Source organism: Cynocephalus volans, chromosome 9 (assembly GCF_027409185.1).
Source record: "Cynocephalus volans isolate mCynVol1 chromosome 9, mCynVol1.pri, whole genome shotgun sequence".
NCBI classification, from domain to species: Eukaryota; Metazoa; Chordata; class Mammalia; order Dermoptera; family Cynocephalidae; genus Cynocephalus; species Cynocephalus volans.
Window position 1 is genome coordinate 98,135,783 of NC_084468.1, and position 19,012 is coordinate 98,154,794.

The 19,012-nt window shown below is 32.9% G+C and overlaps 1 protein-coding gene across 1 annotated transcript in view; it reads left to right on the forward strand.

Annotated features, from left to right (window-relative positions):
* The window catches only part of AP1AR (adaptor related protein complex 1 associated regulatory protein), a 33,685-nt gene extending 19,338 nt beyond the window's left edge, over window positions 1-14,347 (forward strand). The window contains exons 3-10 of the mRNA XM_063108369.1: window positions 654-680; window positions 3,425-3,450; window positions 6,592-6,688; window positions 7,890-7,988; window positions 9,862-9,920; window positions 10,603-10,676; window positions 11,467-11,595; window positions 13,859-14,347. Of these exons, the coding sequence (XP_062964439.1) occupies window positions 654-680; window positions 3,425-3,450; window positions 6,592-6,688; window positions 7,890-7,988; window positions 9,862-9,920; window positions 10,603-10,676; window positions 11,467-11,595; window positions 13,859-14,124 (777 nt within the window). The 3' untranslated portion in view covers window positions 14,125-14,347. The remainder of the gene's footprint in view (window positions 1-653; window positions 681-3,424; window positions 3,451-6,591; window positions 6,689-7,889; window positions 7,989-9,861; window positions 9,921-10,602; window positions 10,677-11,466; window positions 11,596-13,858) is intronic.
* Window positions 14,348-19,012: the final 4,665 nt, after the last annotated feature.

Here is a 19,012-nt window from a genome sequence, read left to right on the forward strand (position 1 = left end):
TTGTCCAGAAAGTATTTATAAAACATTTAAAAATAACCAGATGGGTTTAACAGCATATTTGAGAGTTTAAAAAAAAAAAAGTCTCAATTAGTTTGGGAATAAATCAATAGAAATATCTAATCATCAGAACAGAGATAAAAATTAAGGAAAAATGAACAGAATATCAGTAAACTGGAACAATATATAGTGATCAATCATATCAATAAGAGACTTAGAAGGGGAGATAGAAACAAGGAGAAAAACATTTAAGAAATAATGACATTTTTCCTAATTTGGTGAAAAACATAATTTCACGGTTTCAAGAGACTAAATGAACCAAAGAAAGATAAATACAAATAAAACTACACACACAGCATAATCAGATTCCCAAAAGTCAAAGATAAAGAACAAATGTTTAAAGGGTCCAGAGAAAAACAACAGATTGCACGTAGGGAATGGAACATCTGACCATACAAAAGCCTTGACAAATTTTAAAGTGTTTGGTTCATAAAGAGGATGTTATCTCACCACATTGTAATTATGTTAGAAAATAATAACAAAAAGATTATTTCAATTTTAAGGTATATTATTTTTAATGTGAAAAAAGTAACATACTTTCTTTTTAGATATGTATCTTAGAAAAATATCCTAACTATTATTTTCTTGTTCTTCAGTTTGAGAATCTAGTAGACAGTGATGAGGTAAGTATTTCTGTAGTAGTGCAAAACCCATATTTGTTATCCTCATTAATCATCTCATTAATTCTAACAATTATTTTTTTAAATTTTATTTTATTTTTGGTTTTAGAATTTTTACTCTGGTTTTCATTTTTACTTTTTAGTCTTTTCTGTGTCATTTCCTTTTTTTACTAATTTTAGCAAAAAATTCAGAATTTTCTACTGTATAATATTTACAGTAATATATATATACACACACACACATGCACACATATACAGGTTTTTAATTCTGTAGAACTCAAGGAACCTCAAAGAAGGGATATTTCTAACCTCTTGCCATTAGGTAGGTAAAATACATCAACTGTGGAGTACACTTATTCTTTAACCATAGTTTTTTCATGGATTTCTGAGGGTGGAATATATACATATTCATTCTACAATCAGTTTCTGACTTTAGCCATTTTCTCTTTTATCAATTATTCTTTATTTTGATTGTCTGCATTTCATCTCATTTAAACTCAGTCAATTTTAAGATGTATTCCAGATACAGAAATGTTAAAATATGGAAGGAAAAGTGCAGTTTAGAATCAGCAAAATAAAGTGTGTATTTCTTATTCACTGGCATATTTATAAGAGCTTTAGTTTCTGTGCTAATTTCTAACTTCACTAAACTAATTGTATGAGTTTGTACAAATTACTTAACCTCCCTGGGCCTACTTTACACATTGGTTTCACACAGTCAAAAATTGGTTAGACTGGAAGAACACTGCAAAAAGCTCTGACCTTTTGCCATTTTTTCTAAGGAAAGAGAAAAATATATCAAATTTTACCTTTAAAAATTTAAATTATTGTTTAGCCCAGCATTTCCCAGAGAGAAGTATAGAATACCAGTCTCAGAATGTAAATTAGCATATCAAGTGTTCTGAGAAAAACTATTAAAATTATTTGAACTTGTTCAAATCAGCATTTCCCAAATTAATTTGAATTAAATTCTTTTAAAAAATAATAATGCATAGGCCAATCCCCTGGCTCACTCGGGAGAGTGCGGCACTGGGAGCGCCGAGGCCACAGGTTCAGATCCTATATAGGGATGTCCGGTGCGCTCACTGGCTGAGCACGGTGCAGGCAACACCAAGCCAAGGGTTAACGATCCCCTTACCGGTCGCACACACACACAAAAATAATAATAATAGTAATAATAATGCATATTTATTATCTGGTAGAACACATTTGGGAAACTATCTTAGCTTTTTGTTTACTAGGTAAAATATCACTCAGAGTTTCATAGAACCTATTTCTTCCCCTTCTCAAAGGTCGCTTTAATCTTCTTGTCTTTGTCTTTTACAAAGTTTAAACAAACACTAGGCGTAAAATTTTTAAAGCTTCTGACAAGTGCTAAATGTAAGTGTTCTTTCAGCCTCCAATTCAGTTTATCCCAGCATCACACTGCTTTTCAAAAGAAGTTGTGGTTTCATGTGTTTTCCTAAGGTGCTTTTTGTTTGGTTGGTTGGTTGGAGGGTTTTTTTGTTTGTTTTTGTTTTTGCTAACTAATCTTCTCTATTGAGTCACATTTTGTGTTTGGTTTAGTTGAATATCATCTCATTTTGTGATGCTATTTTCTAAATTAATTTGGACAATTTGGAATTTTATTCCTGCTTTTAACTTAGTCATATATTTTAACTGTCAGATGTGAGTAGTTTAAATGTGTAAGAAACATGCATAAACCTGTCTTGAAAATATTTATGGTTTACCATAGAGGAAAAAATTATAGGTAATTTCATTGCCCTGTAAAAGAAAACAGAGACAGTCAATTCTCATAATCTGTTGTAATAACTATGTTCTATAAAGTTGCTGTGAATGCTGAATTTGTGAATACACAAACATTATTCCCAGGGGACATAAAGGGGTTAGGTTCCTGTAAGCCTCTAGTTACAACATTTTCATCAACCAATCAGTATATAACTTTGTTTTCTGTATGCTTTTTTTAAAAGACACTTTATTTAACATATATTGTTGATTTATTTCCATTTAACTCATGGCCAACAGCATTAACCAATGCCTGAATGAAGCTTATCTAACTTACATATTTTCTTCATAAGGCACATTGTGCCCTTTTTGTGCTTAACAGCACTAGGTAGCACTTCAATACTACCCTTGGGGGTCATTTTAAACAGAAAATCACCAACAAAAAAAGGCACAAAAATGCAAACAACATGGCACTAACTAGACTATAAAAAGGGCACTGTTTTATAATAAGAGAACTGAAATAAGGATTCTGAGTATCACTTGTTCAACCTCAGCTGGGAATGTTTGGTGTCGGTCAACTCAAATTTTTGGATGCTATGTTCATATCAAGAATGACTGAGAAAGGGTAGGGAATATTGATTGGGGGGTTACCAATACATTTTAGTGATTAGGCAAATTTGCAAATAATGGAATCTGTGAATAATAAGAATCAACTATCAGTGGTGAAGACCTGGAGAATATCATTCTGACCCCAAAAGTTGATTTAATATATAAAAAATATTTGTTAGAAAAGATTAAGAAATGTCCAGCAAAAGTATGTTATATTATTAAGCTAGATAGTAAACTAAATTTTGCCTTTGAGAAATAGTAAAATTTTAAAGCTTTTTATTTCAAACACTTCTAAAATGAAATTTATTTTTTATGATAAAAATTAAGTAGAAAATATTTTTAAGTGAAAACTGTATTGGTATGCCTTAAATAGAATTCAGCTAGTGAAATTTCTTTGTTTAATTTTTGTACAGGGGGAGAGCCCAGGAAGCAATCATAGGTAAGGCTTTTTTTTACAAAAAGTCAAAAATTTCTATGTGAACTGTACTACAGCAGCTAAGAATTCAGGCTCTGTCATTTGCTTGCTTTGAGACATTAAGCAATTTATGTTTCAGAACCTTAGTTTTCTCTTTGTGTGAGATTGAGGCAAATGACATACATCTCAAAAGATGGCTTTGAACATTAAAGAATATAATGTATATAAGTGCCTGGGTGCTTTCCTATTGAACATAAGTTGTTATGTGTTTTTCAGTTTTCTTAAAACCATATAATATTGATAAATACATTTCTTTTAAGTTTTTAAACTTTTTTTCCCTTTTCTTTCCTAATGACATTCCTAAACTTGTTCTACTACTCAAAAGTTTTTTTACATTTTTGGTAGTAACTAGAATCTTGATATTATTATTTATTTAAGCAGTCTTTTTATATTTTATTAAAATTACATGGACTATTTTTTTAAAAGTGTCTGGCTTTTAATGCAAAAGATAGTTCTTAATATTAAGAAAATATTTTTAATACATATGTTTCATATTTTGAATGTATGTTCCTTACTTTAAAAATGTTTAGTAAACATTTTTGTTAGGCAACTATCATGTGCCAGGCACTGTGCTAGACACTAGGATTAAAAAAAAAAAAGACATGGTCTCTGCATTAGAAGAAAGAACATCTGGTCTGGGAGATAAATCTCAAAGTTGACTGATTTCCATATGAGGTGAGAAAAAGCAATTTAATAGCAGTTATAGAACATGTTTGGAAACCCTGGAGAACAGGCCCTTTGCCCAAAATGTGTATGGGAAGGTGTGTCTAAGAAGACTTCTGTAAGGGATTCACACCTGGGTTGATCCCTGAAGGGATGGTTAGTGGTAACTCTCCAGGCAGAGGAGGAGAACATTCCAGAGAGAAGAAATTGCATGAGCACAGTGAGAGAATTGTTTGGAAAAGAGCACAAGGAAACTGGGGATGGGTTCTGAAAATGTTCTGTATCAGCCTTGGGTGGAGACTACATGAGTATATACAATGTCAAAACTGTACGAACTGAACATTTAAAAATCTGTATTTTATTTTATTTAATTTATACCTCAAAAATATATATATATCTCTAGGCAGAAGTTAGAGCTAGAAAAACAGAAGACGTTACCTTATACACGGCTAGTTAATCATGATAGTTAGCAAGACCACCTACCTGAGGAGGGTTTGGAGGAGAAGAGGAGGGGGTGGTTGGAGCATGGTGAGAGAGCAGTGGTCTGAGAATTGAACAGGCAGACACTCAAAGAGGAGTCTGAAGGTGACAAGAAGTAGTCAGCAAAAAGAAGCAGGAGAACATGGGAAACCAAGGGAGGAGGTAGAGACAGACAGATGGGCTGGAAAGAGTGGTCAATACTGTCACATGAATCTGCAGTAATAAGATAGGACTTAAAATTGACTACTGTATTTGGCAGTGTAGAAGCCACTTTGCTAACCTTTTGATAACCTTTGCTAGAGTTATCAGAGTGATGGAAGAAGAGGTGGACTGTAGTGAGTTGATGAGTGCATGGGAAGAGCTGCACAGTAGTTAAGAGCAAGGAGCTAGACTACCTAAGTTCAAATTCTAGCTTTTCCACATGCTGTGTGACTTATCTGGATATGCTCCTAGTCTCTTTGTCTCATTTTCCTCATATGTATAATCTCTATCTGCCTTGTAGGGTTTTTGGGAGGATTAAAATTAGTTAATGTATGTAAAGTACTTATAAAAGAGACTGGCACATAATAAGTGCTAGATGTGCTAATAACTATTGATATTCAGTACATTTAATTTCAGGAGTTTTGACTGAAAAGGAGAAAGAAAGGGAGGAGTAGCTAGAGGTAGATTCAGGTCAAATGAAGGTTTTTCCTCCTTCCTGTCATCTTCCTTATGGAAGATAGGTGAAAACAGACAAAAGGAATAGGTTAAAGATAAAAAGGAGGGGCTAATAGCTGGAGCAAGGTCCCAGAGAATTCTCTGGAGTGGGGGAGGGGCGGGAGTATCACTGGTGAATGAATCCAGAGTGTGAGTGTAGTAGATGACCTTGAACAAGTTGAGGAACACTGCCTTTTCAGAGGATGCAGGAAAGAGTTGGGGGATATACTTAAGTGGGAGAGTGGCAAGAAGTTGAGGAAATTCACATTGATACTCTGCATTTCTCAAAGTGGAGTAAAATTGTCTTTTAAGAGAAAAAAAGTTTGAGTAAGAAACTTAAGGAGTATATTGAAGTAGTTAGTGTAGGATGTGAGGTGGAATTGACCATGGGTAAAAGGACTATTGCTGGGGGCTGAGGGCCAAATTGATGTTGGATTTTCTCTAGCAGCCCACAACAAAAAGGGCTAATCATGAAAATGACCCACATTTGGAATGTGAGCAAGTAAACTGAATGAATATGGCATAGTAGTAGGAGTGTAAGAAGGTGAGAATGTTGGTAAGTAAGTAATTCACATCTGCTGTGTCCACACTGGTTGTAAGTGAAGTGAGTCCAGGAGATGATCGGGATACACAGACGGGGAGAAAAGAGAAGGATCCTGAGGTCTGGGGAGGCTAGAGTGATTGAGCAGGATAAATAGGAGGGTTAAGAGTTCCAGAATGGTATAGGGATAAGATCAGGCTGTAGTATACTGAAGGTTACATTCTATGATGAACATTTCGGGATATGGTCTGGGGTTTATTCCCATAGGTTAGATGGCTGAAGCAGAGCCAGAGTGAGGGTAAATAAAGTTCATATTTCTTAAAAGATGGTTATAATGCTAAAAAAATACTCTGATAATATATCATCTTATTCACTTAGATGAAGGTACTTAAAAATGTTTGTAGAAAAATGGAATTAAAGTTAATACAAATCTTTCCATGAACTGTTTGAAGTACTCTCATAGAACCAAAAGATAATATGAATCTTTCCATGAACTTTTTGAAATACCCTTGTATATGAGAATATAGCAAGTGTTAGAATGTATACTTTTTACCCTTAACAATTGAAGTTGTAGTATCAAATTGCTTTAATACAGTTTTAACAGCAGAGTTCCAGACTTTCACTGGCTTTATGAGTATTTTATTTGGACTAAGACTCATTTGAAGTTTTTTTGTTTTTGTTTTTTTCCTTTTCTTTCTTTTCCCCCTCCTTTTTTTTTCCTCTAGGCCTCTTACTGAGGAAGAAATTGTTGACCTAAGAGAAAGGCATTATGATTCTATTGCTGAAAAACAGAAAGATCTTGATAAGAAAATTCAAAAAGAGGTAAGTAGTCTTTTAGGTTGCTTAAATATGTTATCATAAAGCCTCATTTATAGGGAGAGTTGTCATTAAATAATAAATATATTGCATATAGTCATTGGACCTATATTTAAATATATACAGATGAAAATGATTTACAAGTAAAAAAATTATTCCAGCCTATTATAATTTTTTTTTAGCTTGGTTTATCAGAAATCATATGCTGCCAAAAAATGAGATAGTACCTTTTTTTTAAAAAAAAATTTCTTAATTCACAAAGTTAGGAACTCTGGCAAGAATATGCACCTTTGTGTTTAAAACCAGCTTTTGAGAAAAATTACTCTGTTTCACAATAAGTGGCTTTTTTAACTGTTTTTGTTTGTCTTGGATTTGTTTTCAGTGAACTAAGTACTTCTAACAATCATAAATGTTTTGTTTATTTAATGTACTTATAGAAGAGGCCTGTAGTTATAGTTTTGCTATCACTAAACTAAATGGAATTAGTCATATTCCATTATACATTTAAAAATAGTCTGTTTAGTACGAATTAGTTATTTCAAAAGCATCAATATAAGTGACATAATAGATGCTGATATTAGTCTAAAGAACAAAATTGTGTTGAAATTTAATTTGTAAGTTAGCTTCGACGTGCAGTAGATATCACTAAAGCAGTTTGTATGCAATTATGACTCAAAAACATAAATTTTAAAGTAGTTTTTAAATAACTGGATAGTAATAAAATTAAGGAGACATCTTGCATCTTTGTTAATTAGATGGAGAGACATGAATTTTGTGCAAGGTAAGTTCACTTTGGTAGTAAGTGAACTATATTGATATGATTGGTATAGTTTTAACAATCTTAGACTTAGGAGGGCCAAAACCATTCAGCAAGTCAGAATGATAGGTGTTGGAATGATTGCTGACAATGAAGATCATTGAATAGTCTAAAGAAATTAACAGTTCTGTATTTATACAAATTAGATGCTACTGCTTCAGAACTCAATTTCTAAATAATTCTGTAATGTTTTTTATATCATTTGGGTTATTTTGTAAAAGGAGAAATTGAAACGAGCAATCACAAAAATTTCAATTCTGTTATGCGTTGTAGAGATCAATTATTTTTTTAATAATTTATTTTTTATTTTATAAATAGAAGCATTTTATTTTTAGGGCAGTTAGACAGGTTCTGATTTTTGTTAATCCTTATCGTTTTGTTCATGTACAGTTAGCCTTACAAGAAGAGAAGTTAAGACTAGAAGAAGAAGCTTTATACGCTGCACAGCGTGAAGCAGCCAGGGCAGCAAAGCAGCGAAAGCTCTTGGAGGTGAGGGGAAAAGACCCCGACATATATTAGGGTTGCTTTTCTCCTTATTTTCTCTGACAAATCTTAGTTGGGACTTTTTTTTCCCCCTAGAATCAAGGGCTTCTTGTTTAACAATGAATGTATTTATGCATATGTTCTTGGGAATTTTAAGGGCAAATTAGTTAATTAGTCAATTTAACAGCTAGAAATAACATCAAATAATATGCTTGATACTGAATGCTGTTTAGCTTTAGAGTAGCAGAAGCTAATTCCTGTTTATCCTAAAGATGAATTTTAGTGGTCCGAAATTTAGTATTCTTTTGGAAAAATAAATATACTCTTTGAGAGAAAACATTCCAAAACTAGCCCTGAAATATAATTTCCAAAGCATCTTGTAGTGTTTTGTGAGTTGTGTTTTTGGTTTTTTTTAAATAATTTCTGAAACTGCTGGAATTTCTTATACTTCCTAGTATCAGATAAGCTATGCAATTTTGCCCCATAGGGATATTGTTTATTTCTCATCTTTATTCTTGTGTCCTTAGAAGATTAGGAGTTTGGGTCTTGAGAAATCTTTAGTATGTTGGCAGGGAAGGCAGCAGATTTACCGTATCTTACCATGTCATATAGTAATATGGTATTACCATAATACTTAACAGCTATAAATAACTGATATTTATGGAACTCTGTCTAAGTTGCAGAAACTATTCTAAGTAGTTTACATGTTTTACCAAGTTTAATCCTCACGACAATTTTAGGAGATAATATAGTGTTTTTAATCTCCGTTATGTTTTATAACTTGCTTGAGATCCTACAGCTAATAAAATGGCAGAGCCAGAATTCAAGCACAACAGTGCTAAGACAGTGTCCTGCTTAGTATCTGCCTTGATATTTTGCCTATGTGGATTCACTACTGTAGTGTTAATTGGAGTAGTAGATCACGTTACATAATAAAACTTAGAGAAACTGAAAAATCATGTCTATTATATTGCAATGTGATTTCTACGTGAACTGTGTCCTTTCTCTTTCTCTCTCTTTTTTTTAGTAAGTTCTAAATAGTGGAAAAGTTTAAAAATTAACTTTCATCTTCTAAGAAATAAAAGTATCTTTCTGGTTATAGTATAGAAAATTCTTTTTACTTATAAAATTCTCTACTATCTCCTTTTAAAGACTAAATGCATTCATATGCAGCTCTATCTGGATGATTTCTAGGGTTCACTGAGTTTTTCCTTCCCAGGCTAAATATTTGATATAAGAACACATTACAGTTTATACAGCATACACTGACACACAGACATACACAGACACCTACCAATTCATTTAATTTTTATAATAACTCTGAGTTTGCTGGGTCAGTAATACAGCCATCTATAATTTAGAGGTGAAGAAACAAAAGATAAAGGCCATGCTGGGGATATACAGCTAATAACTGTCTTCTAAATTCTGTCAGTCAGTTGCTTTTATTTTTTTCTGAGTCACCTCAGCCAGGTCTTATAAATTGTTTTATTATTATGTGTTTCACCTGAAATAGAACTTCATATACTGTTTTAATTATTTCTTTCCTGCCCCTTATCCTTTCAGTTATTAGGAATTCCTTAAGTGTACTAAAAATGTTGAGAATACCAATATATATCTGTTTTACAAGTTTGTGTTGTTTTTATGATACTATAAATATTCTGACCACTTATGGACTATATGCTGATAAATTGAGAAAAATTCTACCTGTAATTAAGAGGATATAGAAGTGAGTAATAATGACTTTAAGGAAAAAGACTTCAACAGAATAACTTTGTTGTGTTTTTTTAGAAGCTAGAAGAAGCTTTTTTGGTGTTGCATGAGTAGTTTTAAAAAACATACTTTTACAAGAGTGATTTTGTATTACGTTATGTTTCCAAAGCAAGAAGGGCAGAGAGTTGTGCAGCGATATCATCCTTCCAACCATGGAGAATATCAAAGGTAAATAGTGAGACAATTTCTTCCTCTCTTTGTAGTAGAAAATTTTATTTCCAAATAGAGAACACTTTACCTCAGGATGTTTGTATACTTATTCATGTTTACGTATTCCCTAAGAGTTATTGCTTCTCAAAGACACTGTCTTGGAAGAATACTGAGAGCATTTGTTTTCTTTAAGTTGGAATGTGATCATCATTTGTTTAAATTGATTTTATCGCATTTTTGAGAGTGGTCACATTTTCCATATAGAAAGAGATTCAATAGCTGAATGCTTTTGGGTAAGTTGTTTATATTTTAGTTGTTTGTGTTTTTCTTAGATACTCTCTTTTTTTGTAATAAAGTTTACGTGTAATCATTTTTTGGAAGAGACATTTTAATGTCCCATTTCCACAAGTATCCCTACTCATTCATGCTTCATTATTACAAATTGTAAAGTTGGCCTCATAGCTAAGCTTTAGAGGTTTGACCTCAGGATTAACCAGAATCTTATTATTTTCAGTTTCGTGCTAGCATTATGAAAATTAAGACCTGTTTTTATTAGGTTATTCTAATTGTAGAGCAGTTGTGAATTTGTGCAAGATAGGTATTCAAACCAATATGCTGTCATTAACTTAAATATTTGTTATGTTGCATCTACTATGTATCTGCATGAGTATATGAAAAAGTTACTTCACTTTTATTACAGTTCAGGACCAGAAGACGACTTTGAGTCCTGTTTGAGAAATATAAAGTCACAGTATGAAGTTTTTCGAAGTAGTAGTAAGTCTCTTAAAATATTCTCTGTACATTTTAAGTTTACTTTATGGAACATTAAACAGATATTTTTGGATATCCTGGCTCTGTTTTTATAGAAGAACTTCCTGCCTTTCAATTTCTATTGCACAGATAGGTCAATTAACTAGTCATTAATTATATGATATCATCTTTCCTTTTTGAAAAGAAGTTAGAGCAAAGAAAAATCTCAAGCTGTTTCTGTAGGTCCATATAGAGAATTCAGCTCTCCTCTTTCCATTTCTATTCTGATTCCACCACTCCCCTTACCAAAAACAAGAAAGGGAAGGTGGGAGGAAATGATACAAAAGTGTACTTATTTTACTTATTACAAATTGATTTATAAGATTAAAATATTTCTTCAGGTTTCAGAAGTCAAAACTCCTATGCTTCCCAGTAGTGGAAGCATAGTAGTAGTAGTTCCTTTTGAAAGTACAGGCTACTTTTTATTTGGTTTACCTTTTTTGTTTGTTTGATCTTTGTCCCCCTTTGTAATTGACTGTTAGTTAACATTACCTAGAATTTGTCATATTTGAGATGTTTTTAATTTATTTAAATTTGCGTGATTGCTATGCTTACATGGCAAAAAAAGAAAGAGAAAGGAAAAAAAGCTCTTATACTATTCCTAACAGAAACTTATCAATGTAATGATTTCAAGAATTCTTTCTTATGAAGTTAAAGGAATAGTAACATTAGGAGAGAGCCATTTGTTGCAAAAGAAAATGGCTGTTATGGTAAAAGAGTACAGACTTTTAATTGTATTTAATATATATTCTAGGACTCTCATCAGATGCCACAGTTTTAACACCAAATACAGAAAGCAGTTGTGATTTAATGACCAAAACTAAATCAACTAGTGGAAATGATGACAGCACATCCTTAGATCTAGAATGGGAAGATGAAGAAGGTATTTTATAATTCTCAATTTTACCTTAAAAATTTAATATGTTTTGATTTATACAAATCTACCTTGGTATTTTACTTGATTTAAACTTAAATAAATGCAAAACCTTGAAAAATCATATAAAAATTTCTTAGCCTGTTAATTGTATTAGTGATTATCATTTGTTGATGAACAGTTTGGAAAGTTGCCTCATTTTTAATGTTTCTTGAGATTTAGAAAATGTTAATTTTGTACTTTAAGGGTTTTGTAAACCAGCCCTATTACTTAATATGAAGGATTACTGCCCCCTTGTGGGCAATCTAATGGCAAAAATGAATTAACATTTAATTCATTATAAATTAATAATTTAATTAGTAGCATTTTTGATAGAACAAAAACTCATATATGAGTTTGAATTTTCTTATGTCTTCAGAGCTGTAGTACTTTAGGTAGATTACTTAATCTCTCTAAACCATGGTTTGTTCATCATAAAAAGGGAATATTAAACTTAATAATTTTTCACTGTTGTATATTTAGGGTCTAAAAATGCCTGACACATAATAGACAATCAATAAATATTTGAACAAATTAATGGATGAATGTTGCTAGGATTTAATAATATATATAAAACACCCTGTAAAGGGTGTGGCATATATCAAGTACTCAAAATTGTATCTGAAATGTTTATTTTTTTAAAAAAGCTATTTCATTGAATAAGGCCCAGGTTTTTATTTTAAGAAATAAGCAATCTAAAAATGGAGACTTAATTATAGAATACAGAACTTTAAGAAAAATAGTAAGCATTAAATATTTTATAGAATATTGAGATGGAGAATGGACTTTAGATATCCTCTAGTGAAGCCATTTGTTTTATCAACAAAGAGACAGATACACGGGGAACTTCAATGATTGCTTTGTTACATCTTCTCACTTCGTTACATCTTCTCAGCTGAACACCATTTCCCTGATCCCGTACTTAATGTTATTACATAGTGGTATATACATTACATACTTAATGTATTACAATCATCAGACTTTAAATTTATTATGATTTTAGCATCTCATTCAATTTGAACTAAAGCCTTTCAGATCTGTTAATTACTGGTTCTGTCATCCACACTGCCAGATTTGTAGATAATACGACTTTCTAGGTAATTATTCAAGTTATTCATGGAATTATTAAACTAGACCAGGTAGAGAACGGAGCCCACTAGATAGAAATCTGCTTCTAGGTTGATGTACAATCCAGCTTTCTTTAGACAGAAATCCACAGAAACAAATCCACCAGATACAAATCCACAAAATAATATTAGTATGCAGCTCATATTTTTATCTTGTCTATAAAAATAACTCGCTTTACTGGGTTGAGTCTTTGTGATTTTTCAGGAGTAGCAGACAACTGTGATGCAGATTTAAGGGTTTTTTTGGTACTGTGGGATCTAATTCTTTAAGGTCAGAAAACGAAATTATTGAACATGTCTACGGATATTGTTATAAATCTCTTTGCCAATCTTGGATTTTAATTCTGTTACCAAAGTTGATTCTATACTTACAAATTCACATTTCTGTCCTCTCTCCTTTCCTTCTGACAATAAAATAACATTGTTTTTTCCTTCTAAGATTTTGACACTTTCACTTTACCAGTTACTTTCTGTTCAGAATTAGACCTAGAATAATTTCCTGCATGACCTTACTCAAATCATTTATCTGTCTGCCTCAGTTTCCTCAACTGTAGAATGGGAAAAATGGCAGTACTATATTTAACTTCATAGAGTTATTGAAGATTAAATCAGTTAACATATGTAAAGTGCGTATAGCATTAACTGCAACCTAGTAAGTGCTGGAAAAGAATATGTTGTTATCATTATCATTAGAGTGATTGTCATTCTCTGGGAAATTATATTATCATCAGGGTAGGAAAGGACCTTAACAGACACGCTGATTTGACCATGTGAGATTAATAGCAATTGAAATCCTTCATTCATTCTGTTTTATTTATGGCTCGTTAGAAATTTTATTTTATCAGATGATCAGTTTTGCATCAAAAATGCCCTTTGGTGAGTAGTAATATTTATTTTTATCTAAGGCATACTTTAGGATTAGACCCCAACAATTTCCCTTAAGAATTTCTCCATGAAACTGGCTCTTTAAGTTAATTCACAAATCAATTCTGATAGTTAAATAAAAACTGTATTGTTAAACTGGGAAGTCTTTCCAGTAAGGAAAGTCAACACAGTATGACTTTTTATCCTCACTGAGGTCTCTAAAAATTCTGTTCAAATGATAGGAATGAATAGAATGCTTCCCATGAGAGAACGTTCCAAAACAGAGGAAGACATTCTCCGAGCAGCACTTAAGTATAGCAGCAAGAAGTCTACAAGTAATCCTACATCAGCCTCTGATGATTCCAATGGGCTAGAGTGGGAGAATGATTTTGTTAGTGCTGAAATGGATGATAATGGCAATTCTGAGTATTCTGGATTTGTAAATCCTGTATTAGAACTGTCTGATTCTGGCATAAAGCAATCTGATGCAGACCAACAGACTAGATAGGGTAAAATTGCGTAACCCTGTTTATCAGTTATGACCAAATGTTAAAAACCAACTAGAATGTATAAATTGTTTTGTAAGGGGGAGGTAAGAAACCATGTTGTAAATGCGTATTGTATTAGAAAGGAGTAAGAATGATAGGATAGATTTGATTTGCTTCAGAATTAAGTGCAATTTCATCATCTGCCTTCTGCTTTTCAAGACCAATTTAATAGTTTTATCATGTTACCAGTTACATTTAGTTCTTTTCTTTATAGCATTCCTGTTTACTATTGCAGATTTTCACTTAAAAAAATAAAGCATTTTACTTCAAATGCTTTATTAAGTCTGTTTCATTGTCTATTTGTGAAAATATTAAGGCTTTTTCTTGTTAATTCTCAGCAGATGTGAAAGGAGCATAAAGAGATTGTCAGATTCAGATTTACAGTAGTGTTCCCTTTTGCAGCATTATTTACTTCTATGAGTTCTTTGAATTTTATTATCTAATAGTAAGCACAATTAATTTGAGTAGGTGATTCAGAAATCAAGTATCAATTTCTCTCTATACTTATTATATATCCTAAGATGATAATGTTGATTCAGTCTGAACAAAGGATAATATAATAAAAATAAGCTTTCAGAGTTTAGACATTTCAAGTTGATGATAATCAAAAATAATATTTAAGAAAATATATATATATTTAGGCTTTTCACTTTATTTTACATGCCACTATATTGACTTTAACTTAATTGACATTAAGTTTTTAGGTGTCATTATTTTTTTAAATTCTATATTTCCAAGGAATGAGCTTAGAAAAAATTTATAAAGAATATGTTCTCTGCATGATTTAAGAAAGGAAAGCCTAAAAAAGTAATACGGGTATTTCAAAGTGGATAAAAATCCTTTCTGGTGTGAAAGGCTCCATTAATTTTATTGAACTTTCCTTTGCCTTGTAGTACAAGGTGCTTTAATAGGATGGAACTAAGTATTTCAATATGTATAACTGCATTTTATGATAGACAATTAATTCTCCTTTTTCCTGAAGTTTACGTATCAATATAAAAGGCCAGAGATATAAAACACTCTCTAATTGCTTTCCTTGATTTTGCTGAGGATCAAATATGATTTTAGTAAGCAAACTATTTTTGTTTTTTCCTTGGTGTTTTTTCTTTTCTTTTTTTTTGCAACTATAATAGTGCATGTTCTCAAAAATATAGGAAGGTCCAGATATAAATAGTAACTTAAAGTTCTTACCGTACTTAAAAAAAAATCATGTGGCCCTTTCAATATTTGAACTGCTAGGCAATGACATCTGTAGTTTTATCTCCTTTTTTATTTCATAGAAATAAATATGACACTTTAAATATGTGAATATAATACATTAGGTAATGCTATTATTTATGTTTGTCTTTACATGATTTAATTTGTAGCTATGTCATTGAAAATAATTTAAAGGTAATCTATATTCACATTGCCTGTGTTAATGCTTTGTAAAGTTTGTATACATCAGATGTATATTTTTGGTTTGGCATAAGCTACTATTGTAATTTTTGTTGGCTTTTTGTTCATAGAGAATTTTTTGAAGGAATGGTAACTTCTCAAGGATTGTGAATAAACACATTTTTACATTTAAAGGTAAAAAATTATTTGATTATTACTGGTTTTACTCCATAGACATGCAAGTATTCTAACTTCTGAATTATAATTATTTTATTAAACCTTATACGAAGACAAAAAGGAGTGAATTAGGAAAGCAAGATGGAACTAAACTTAAAAATGTGTTTTAACTGCTAGGAAAAATAATATTAAGTTTTCGCTTTACTTATTAAAAAAACACTAGAAATAACTTATTTATTCAGCAAATATTGGAGACTCTACTGTGTCTGGTAGGGTGTTAGGGACATAGCAGAAAAAGACATACAAGGTCCCTGCTCTTTTGCTTACCATTCTGGTGAGAGACACAATAATAAGTAAACATATGAGTAAGAAAATCACAGATCACAGGAAATATACAAGACGATAGGACAGAGGGTATCTGGGGCCAGTTGACCACTTTTGATAGGTCAGGAAAATCCTCTGTGAGGAGATATTTGAACTAAGACTTAATTATTGAGCAGGAACCAATTAGGTAAAAAAAAGCCTGGTGACGCATGTTATAAGGAAAGGGAATGGCAAGTACAGAGTTCCTGGGGTGGGAAATAGTCCACCATGCTCTGCAAATAAAAAGACCACTGGGACTGAAGCATCATGAGTGAGGGGGAAGAGTGGTATGAGATGATATTGTAGGGGTAGTTAGGAGCCATCTCATGCAAGCCCTTACACCATGGTTAAGAATGAATTTTGTTTGATGTGTACAAGGAAGCCACCGACATTTTTTGTAAGCCAGGATGTACAGTTTCAAAAGACTACTGTAATTGCTATATAGAGAATGGGTTGTAAGAGGGCAAGAGTAGATGAACACTACCCTCAAGGGGACATGGTGTTGCTTGAGTTTATAATGGCTATAGAAATGCAGAGCACATTTATTTTAGAGGTAGAATCAACACTGGCAGGGATTAATGCACCCCTCTACTTAAAGAGCCCAAGAAAAATCAATTTCCTGTGACAAATGATTCCTTAAGATGTGTACTGAAAGTTTCACAACTTAGCTGTAGTACCTTGTATCAAACATCAGTATTTTTGTTTGCCCCCACTCCACCACATTGTGGCCATTTTTTGAGAAAATGCTTTTTCTGTCCACATGCAGCCATTATATAATGAGACCACCTTACCTGAGAATTGATTGGTATAGAGGTGGACAACTGACCCAAGCCGACCCTTCCCTGGAACTGGAATTGGGAGTGATCAATAATATGTAAAACTTGGGAGCTAAGTTGGTAGCCATGCGCCACCATGTGGAGTGAGGAACAAATGGAGAATGGAGCCAATACGCATTGAAGGGCAGAGCTAGAGGCATTTGACTCCTGCCTGAGTCTGCTGCATTCCATCCTTGGGTTCTGTGAGATACTCCAGCTTCCCTCTAACAACGTAGGTGGCTCTGGTAGAGATTCTATACTTTGTAATCAAAACAATCCTAATACTAACCTATTGCTTCTTTGTTACCTATCAGAGTCAGGCCATGGAAAGTGTTCTTTGGAGAACAAAGATAAGTTAGTATTTAGCAACCCGCTCTCTCTTTTGCCAATCTTTTAAGAAAAGAAAAAGAAAAAATTAAAGTTAATATTTCTCAGGTTGAACAAAACTGTTTCCAGGATATACATTAGGAGAAATCATTAACTATTTTGTATGAACATGAGTTTTTTCTGGCCCTAAATATCACCTAACACATTGTTTGGGTTTCTTAACAATGATACATGAATTCCTTGATACTAAAACTTTGTAGGCCCCACCCACAACCAGACAAGCAATAGAGCATGCCCAGGGTCCTGAGCCTGAGGAGTGGGCTCCTGCCCCTGCCTGCAAGAACTTCTTAGAATGTATTTATTAGCCACATGTGTTTCTTTCGTGTGTGTGACTTGTCTGCTCATGTCCTTCAAATTTTTGTTAAGACTTTTCAAATTCATTTTTAAGAGTTCTTTTTTTTTTTTTTTTTCTTTTGTTGTTTTCGTGACGGGCACTCAGCCAGTGAGTGCACCGGTCATTCCTATATAGGATCCGAACCCGCGGCGGGAGCGTCGCCGCGCTCCCAGCGCCGCACTCTACCCAGTGTGCCACGGCCCGGCCCTTTAAGAGTTCTTTATGCATTAAGGATATTAATCTTTGTGTGTTAAATCTGTTCCTTATCAATTGACTTTAAATTCTGTTTGTGATGTTTTCCTTCATTTGTATGTTAAGAAAACAATTTTCTATCTAAACATTAAATGAAAATTAAAAAACTAATTTATTAATTCATCCATCGACCTCAAAAAAAAGGAACAAAAGTGAAAAAGTCTTCCAAAATAGTCAAAATATGACAGTATGTGCATATTAAAATATATAATACTTTACTCATAGAAAGCCTTTACCATGAGACTACTGTATTTACACTGTAAACAATTCTAACAAGCTGAGTGATCTAGTTTGTAAATCCACATCAAACAGGAAGCTGTAATCCTAGAAAAAGATAGTATAGTAAAGGCAATTGATTGACAGTAGCAAGAAGTGATAGTAAACCACCTTAGGTCAAGGAGACTATATTGTTTTCTATTTGCTGCTGTAATAAATAACTGCAATTTAGTGGCTCATAACTACACAAATTTATCATCTTAAAAGTTCTGTAGGTTAGAAGTCAAACACGGGTCTCACTGGACTAAAATCAAGTGTACTCAGGACTTCCTTCCTTTCTGGAGGTTTCTTTGCCTTTCCCAACTTCTGGTTGTCCAATGCATGTTTTTCAACTTTAAGAGGCTGCCTGCATTTCTTGGCTCATGGTCTCCTTCCTCCATCTTTGAAGGCAGCAACAACAGGTCAAGTCCTTGTCACATTTCATCACTCTGACATCTTGTTCTGCCTCTCTTCCACTTTTAAGGACCTATGATTAATTGGGCCCACCCAAGTAATCCAAAAATCATCTAATTTAAGGTCAACCAATTAGCAACCTTAATTCCATCTGCAGCCTTAATTTCTCTTTGCCATGTAACAACATATTCACAGGTTCTGGAGATAGCACCTGGACATCTGGACATGTTTGGGTGGGCCGTTAATCTGCCTACCACAGGGAGTAAGCAGGAAAACTTGATATAGGAACTTAAATAGTCATTCCAGCCATTTTATATAGGGACAAATATTTCAATCTGCCTGAACAGTCCCAAGGCTGGGGAGTGGAGGTAAAGGTGCTGGATGTCACATTCTATAGTCTAGGTCCATTTTATTTAGGTAGCCCAGCTCCCTACTGTCCACAGTCAGTCTGGTCTTCTTACTCATATTTTTTAC